This window comes from Chanos chanos, chromosome 15, assembly GCF_902362185.1.
Source record: "Chanos chanos chromosome 15, fChaCha1.1, whole genome shotgun sequence".
In the NCBI taxonomy this organism is placed as follows: Eukaryota; Metazoa; Chordata; class Actinopteri; order Gonorynchiformes; family Chanidae; genus Chanos; species Chanos chanos.
In genome coordinates this window covers 5587447-5594946 of record NC_044509.1, presented here as the reverse complement: position 1 = coordinate 5594946, position 7500 = coordinate 5587447, and the positions used below count along the sequence as shown (strand labels likewise).

The following is a 7500-nucleotide window of genomic DNA, read 5'->3' as shown; positions in this document are numbered from 1 at the left end:
TCTTCTGTGTGTGTGTGTGTGTGCTAGACTCCAGCAAACAAGAGAGAAATAGTGATAGTGAGAGACTTGAATGAAAAATAGTAATTCCTTTAGACAGACGTACTGTTGTCAAAGTCCAAGTACGCTTATCCTTTATTTTCTGAACGAGGTGAAAGTTCAGTGCTTTTTATAGGCTGTTGAATATCTGTAAAGGTTGTTTTTGTCTATGTCTATTACATTAATATCTCTCAAAAGCAGTCCTGAGTCCTACTCCTCATTTTCATCTATTTTTGATTTCTGTTGTGAAATGTATATGCTAAGCTAGACTGTGTTTGATTCAGAATACAACAACTGATCATCATCCACAACTTGTTCCATCAGTCTTACGCGAGACAGAGAGAGAGATGGAGAGAGAAAGACAGAGAGAGAGAGAGAGAGAGAGAGAGAGAAAGACAGAGAGAGAGAGAGAGAGAGAGGGAGGAGGGGGGCAGTTAAGGAAGTGCAGCTTGGCGTGCTGCACTGAGCCCACAGACACACAGACCCGGAACTGAGTCTCTCCAGGAAGGCGGTCAGGGGGGAGGGAGCAGGGGGGGGCGGGGCTTAGCCTCCTCTGATGTCTTTACGTGTGTGTGTGTGTGTATGTGTGTTTGCTACCGGGGCTGGCCAGTCGATGTGTGTTTGTATGTGTGTGTGAAAGCTAGGAGTACAGAGACGCTATGATGGTTAACGTGTGGAAGATTCTGTGAGACCGTCTGAGGGACAACGTGGAGAGAGGTGGATTGGAAGAGAGAGAGAGAGAGAGAGAGAGAGAAAGAAAGCGAAAGGGAGGAAGAAAAAGAAAGCAGTCTCTGAGGAGTTACGGATTCATCTCTTGGGTCAGACCTCACAGAGGAAGAACAAATGTGTTGCACCAGCCTTGGGGAAGCCTAAAGAAGGAAAGACGAAAAAAAAAAGAAAGAAAGAAAGCAAGAACGAGAGTAGAAACTGGAAAGAACGAGAGAGTTAAAGAGATCTGAAGTCAGCATGGAGGAAGACGAGGAAGAGGTGTTGGGCTTTCTGGATAAAGTTCTGGAAGATGAGGACGTGTTTGAATCTGACCTAGAATTGGACAGTCCATTAACACCTGCAGTCATGACACCTTTACACAAATCCTTTAAGGTGAGAGAGAGAGAGAGAGAGAGAGAGAGAGAGAGAGAGAGAGGGGAAAGAAAGAAACCCCTTTATGCTTGCTGTCTGAGGTTTTTGCTGTGCATTTGGAAGGCTCAAAATAGCTACACTGAGGGTATTCGCTCTCTCATTTCACAAGGTGGCTTTACTCTATGCACTTTGTGTTTGCATATTCGAAGCTGCAGAAGTGTAAGTGTGTGTGTGTGTGTGTGTGCGCGAGCGTGTGTACACGTGTGTACGTGCGTATGCATGAGTAGGTGGGTGTGCAGGACCTGAGTGGTTAGTAAGAACAATGCCACATTAACAGGGTCAAAAACTCGCTTCACCTCAACCTCTGTTTGTGTCAGTGTCTGAGTGACGGCGTAGAGAGAGAGAGAGAGAGAGCAGACGTTTGACACAGAAATGACGGCATCATGAGAGGAAACACAGGCCCAAAGAGTGAATGAAGCAAAGGGTAGCAGGCACCGAAAAGAAGAGAGAGGGCGAAAGACAGCCAGTCAAACTAAATACTGAACAGAAATGTTCCCGTTTCTATTGTATGCTTTTTCGTATCCATGAAAGCACTCACTATATAATTCGGCAAGACACCTGTAACTACTGTGTACATACCAAAACAGTAAACCGAATCAGAAAGAAAAACAACGAGAGAGAGAGAGAGAGCGAGAGAGAGACTCTGACTTTCTCTTATTCAGGCAGAGTGACTTCTGTACAGTGTGCTGTGTGATAAGCTAGCTATGAACAGGGTACAACACGTGTGCCTAACCTTTTTTTTTTTTATTTTATTGACTTTATTGCAGGTGAAGTAAGGTGGTTGATTATAGGCAAGCTGAGTGTTGCGAACACAAAAACCGGCACAAGCTTTCGTTTTTATGACGGCTGTTAACACAAAAGCGATGACTATCGCCTGAAGCTAGCATATTCAACTCTTGACAGCTTACAACGCCTAGTTTTTAAACAAACATTTTGGAGTTTTTTCCATCCCCTTTTGAAATAGCCTTTGATCAAACTCACGAGCGTAGGGTTTACAGTTAACTAAACGACCTGTGCAGAGATATTCTAACGAGTTGTTTTGAATGCTAATTGTGCATTCGGTTCTGGAAATTACTCGCTTAAGTCTTTCAAGGAAGAGTGAGGGTGGAAACTTTGCTTAGTTGAATGACTGAAGAAAGTGGCGTTTTCTCTGCCTGTTAGTACACATTTGCTTTAGTCTCCTGGTAACCGTGGCCTACGCTCACTAAACAAAGTCCCTTTCTCTCTCTCTCCCTCCCTCCCTCTCTGCTGCATGACTTCTAGGTCGCCATAAAGTGATGTTTTTTTCTTAAGTCAGGAGAGGCCAAAAACACCAGTCTGACATGTGAATGTCCTATTGTTTACCCAAAGAAACAGACAAACTGGAGAAAGAGTGTCGGATCATTATGATTAGGCGCCTGGATATTTATGTACCTTTGAGGCCGCGGTTGCCACGGTAACCGCTGGCAGGATGAACAGAGCGCTGGCCGACTCATTCATACTTAAAAACTACAGCTCGGCTATGGCTGTTGTCGTTGCTTCGTCCAGTCAGCCTGGAACTGGCTTCAGTTAGCTAAGCTCTAACTCCGCATCAAACAAACAAAGGATTCATTCTTGAGTTTTTAGATGTGTCTTAAAACGTTAATAGCCACATAGTTGCTCATACATTTTATATTTAACCGACTATATATTTAAGGTACATTCAGGTTTTGTAGGCCTACAATTCGTAAGGTCACGTTGTAATCGTTCTTGTATTACATTTTATAGGCCTATCAGGCTAGTCTAGTCTGTCAGTTTGAGCAGTTGAATGCCGAATTGCCGTTTGAAGTGGTGTTTGCCATAGAGGTTTTCTTGACCTTTCTGTGGTTTTATCAGTAGATTCTCATACGCTGAACTTCACTAACTGTGGTTGTAGCATGTGCACTTACAGGGCATGTGTGCGTAAAACTTCAGCGGCAGCACTGATGCTACAAGAAGACGCTGTGAAGTTCCGTCAATGTCCTTTAATTAAAATAACAGAATAGATTAAACACCAGAATTAAATATCTTCCCTGTGACTTTACACTAGCGCTGTATCGACTGCTATGCATAACATTTACAATGAGGTATTGTTAAATGTCTCTGCAAAGAGGATGTGCATTCAGAAATAATGACTGGCCTTTTGATCAAAGGAAATGATGAGACCTCACACACACACGCGCACCTGAGCGTTGAAACCAGTGCTAACATTCTGTGCAAACCCTAGAAACTTCCGCCGTGAAGCCAAGATAACATTGCTATATGGTTCATTTAACATTTAGCGTAATTTCAGAACGGTTCATGACTAACAGTAATACCATATGAGTAATCTTTGGAACACTCCTAAAATTAAGCCTGTCACGCTGACATATCGGTAGCAGTCCAACTTCACCAATTGTCAATCAGTGTGGAGTTTCAGGGTTTTGACATTTAAGTAAAGACGTTATCAGGAGAATCTGTTAGACTGACATACCCTACAGTTTTCTCATATTATGAACTCCTCCGCTACATTACTGCTCTCCATGACAGCACAAATGTAACGTTGTCATATAATGGATAGGATTTGCATTATGCCAACACGCCGTCATGGTTCGTTTTAGTGTATGTTCCGTTTGTTTGTTTGTTCCCTTCCTGCTGACCGTATCTCATACCATCACGGCACCAACATGAGAGCACTGCGTGACATACGGAGAGCAAATACTAAGACTGAATGTAGAATATGTATTGTCATTCATAAGTAAATCTGGGTACAGTTGTTCGTGGAAGTATTCGTGTGTTGGTTTATGTACAGCCAATGACTCTAAGCCTAATTTTGCGTAGTTCTGTTCCCGTTTGAAGTAGCAGCACACGCTTTGAGAGCTCGACAGTTTGTTAGCGAAAGCCGACTTCTGTCTGGTTTGCTAAGACCGAATACATTAGGAGGAAATTAGAGCCTATATTTGGCAACACTTGGGTTTTACGAGGTATTAGTCACAAGGGTGGTACTTCCTCTCTACTCTCATGTAACTTCGCTTGACATTTGATTTTTTTTATATCATCTGTTTTCGGGAGTTTGCCACTTGTGTGGGTGTTAACAGCCTTTTGATTTATTATAGACTGCATTCACAGACAGTTCATGATTTTGGGAGGAGGGGCAGTTCAGAAACGTGTTGGGAGTGTACACGCGTCATTGTCAAAATGGTTTTATGATTTTATGCAGTAAATATTCATTATGTTTTCCAGTGAAATTGGATCGTTCATTGTAATATAACCATGGAATGCCCCGTCTCTGTGAGAAGGCTTTTGTGTGGATTGCTGCCTCTCCTTAACTGGCAAAGAAAATGAATTATTGAATTGTTTTGGGGGGGGGGGTTCACCATTGTCAAAGACTCAGACACACAAATTTGCCAGACAGTTTGTTTTCAAGGTTGTCCTCTGGTTAAGCTCTGAAAGCCTTGTGTTTTGGTGTTGGTGTTTGAACAAAGTGGCCTATCAGGCACACACACACATGCACACACATCCAGCGTGATGAATACTTAGTACAAAGTTGTATTGTAGGAACAGGGTGTGTCTGGCTGGCCTTACCTCAACACTTTCACCCTGTCCAAAAGCAAACACCACCAGCAAGCACAAGCAGAGAGACTGAGTGAGCATAGACGGGCATGCCAGGCCTCAGTTCAGAAAGGCCAGAATGTGTGAGACCTTGAACTTAGAGAGGTGTACCCAAATGCACAGCACAGCACCCGCAGCATAGAGACTGCATTCACTAAATGTCATTTACTTATCTGATTTGAGGCGATTGAAATGTTTCCAAAAAATACCCAGTACTGATGTACAGCTCACGCTGTAGGACATGCGGTCACCCTCCAGGTGGCGCTACTCTGTGGAAGTCTCTATGCTTTCAAGGTTTCTCTCTCTCTCTCTCTCTCTCTCTCTTTTTGTTCTTTCTTTTTTGTTTTTTGTTTTTTTGGGAAGTATCAGGCCTGACAATAGTTATAGCTACTACTTTGATGAAATATGAATGTGTGTATGGCTCTGTGTGTGTGTGTGTGTGTGTGTGTGTGTGTGTGTGTGTGTGTGTGTGTGTGTGTGTACATGCACGAGTGTGTGCGTGTTCACGCTGTCTCTATCGTCTCTTGCTATAAGCTTTTTTCTCTTATGTTTTCAGCTCAGTGAGGTCAAATACACAACAGCCAAGGATATCTCAGCAGTTTCTTTGCACATAGGTCTATGTGTGTGTTGGTGTGTGTGTTGGTGTGTGTGTGTGTGTGAAAGAGAGAGAACGTGATTGTGTGTGTGTGTGTATGTGTTTGTGTGGGTTAGGGTTAGGGTTAGAGTGAGAGTGAGAGTGAGTGTATTTGTCTTACTTAAAGTGTGATAAGCAGTCAAACTAATTTCATTGCTGGAGTGATATAATGAAACTGTTAGCTTGGATTGATGGGAATTTCAAACATGGGCTGTAAGGACGTTTGTTTAGGATGAGGGTAATCTGGTATACATCTAATATAATGTTAATGCTGTTTTAATTCCCTTTGTTTTCATTTCTTTTAATTGATTTCTTTGTTCATTACTTTACTGTGTGTTACTTTGTACAGGCAAGCTTGCTTTCAGTGTCTGTAGTTCTAAAGAGTGTATTTGTGTGAAGTGTACCATCTCAGTTGTGGTACTCAAACTTATCCCTATCTCTCTCTCTTTCTCTCTCTCTCTCTCTTTCTCTCAGGGGGACACCGAAAAGGGTTTGGAGATGAAGAAGTTGGTTTTGTCTGGTTTTCTGGCCAGTGAAGAGATCTACATTAACCAGCTGGATGCTCTGCTCTTGGTAAGAACCCCAATAAGAAAAAGGAAACTTGCATCATGCCAGAAACTTGCATCATGTTATAAACCAGTGTCTCAGGACTGCTTGTATAGATACCAGCACTTGACTCTGTATTCACTGATAAGGAATCAGATGTATACAGGTCCACTGAGGACATTCGCAGAGAAACTGTGCCCACAGTTGCGACCTAAAGTGATGTAATGAAACACTATCTGTGTGAGAACATGAAGAGAACTGTAGAGAATCATGCATAAAGGGAATGATTAATGTGGGATTGGGTTTTATCCAGTAAATGCACTGAAACACCCACTCAGGTGAAAACCAGTAAATGGTTGAAGAGTTCCTATGTGGAATATTGGCTAAATCTAAAACATTTTTGGAACATGATGTGGAATCACTGAGAAGGTGTTCTGTTCAGGGGTTCATACTGAGATCTTTTGGGGTGTGTGTGTGTGTGTGGTGTGGGGGTGGGGGGGGTAGACAGTGTCACAATGAAAGAACAATTGTGATTCAATAAAAAAAAAAAAGAGCAACAAAATGTTATTTATTAAAAATGCATTTCGGGTGTCAAAGGAAAACTATTGTTCCTTTGGTGCAGAGTAGTGCAAGGCGAGAGAGGTGTGTGTGTGTGTGTGTGTGTGAGACGCGTAAAACTCCCATAAAGGAGAGACGCAACGGGAAAAGGAGGAGAGCGTCGTGGAATTTAAAAAAGAAACCTAGGAGAAAAAATACTCTGACGATGTACGGAGGACTCATCCCCGATTTATGAGAATCGCCGAATTTCCCACCATCCGGGCGAGAGTGTTCTGTTGGGTTTCTCTTTTTCATGAGCTTTTTTGGGAATATACCTGGTGGAGGTCTGTTTCATGGGTTTTTGGGATTTTGGGGGGTTTTTTTGGGGTGGAAAGGGAAGGGGTATTTTTTTGTTTGTTTGTTTGTTTGTTTGTTTGACCAGGCCCAAGTTTTTCTTTTTCATTGAGTTTTGAACGCATTTATGGATTTCTAGACTGTCTGACGTTTACCACATTAGACGCTCAACTGACACAGGGCTCAAATTGCTTGTTTGTTGCTGAACGTAGTTTTGTTTTGGGGTTTCGTTTGGTTCCACGTCATGTCAAGAAAGCCGTTATTCTGGTGAATTATACTGTTTGAACTGTACAGAGTGTGTGACATCATTTCAGCTTGGTTGTTGTGTAGTGCGTAAAGGACCTCTAAAAGAACCTAGTATTTTTTATATATATGTTAACACCAGATAGTTACTGAAGCACTCTCTGTTCGTTATAGGTGTATGGCCTTTTCACCGTGGTCCTGTAATTCTTGCCGTGTTCAGTAATGTGTCAGACCGTGAGCTTCCTGAACACTAACCTTTTGTGCGTCTGGTCTTACTTCCCGCTCCCGTCCAGTTTCAGCTCGTCATTTCCCCCAAGTCGCCTTTATTTCAACTGACCCAGTCCACGTGGCCGCACCATAGGACCTGTCGTTAATCTAGAACTTTCTCACATAGTCTTTGTTTGTGGAACTCGATGTGAAAC

General features: G+C 42.6%; 1 protein-coding gene across 3 annotated transcripts in view; it reads left to right on the top strand.

Moving 5' to 3' along the window:
- abr (ABR activator of RhoGEF and GTPase) overlaps window positions 1-7500 on the top strand; it is a 144617-nt gene that overhangs the window by 51143 nt on the left and 85974 nt on the right. For 2 of the 3 annotated variants that reach the window (XM_030792128.1, XM_030792126.1), the window contains one exon: window positions 5873-5971. In XM_030792128.1, coding sequence (XP_030647988.1) covers window positions 5873-5971 — 99 coding nt within the window. Of the gene's footprint in view, window positions 1-811; window positions 1138-5872; window positions 5972-7500 lie in introns of those variants that run through there. The other variant, XM_030792129.1, reaches the window with a different exon arrangement.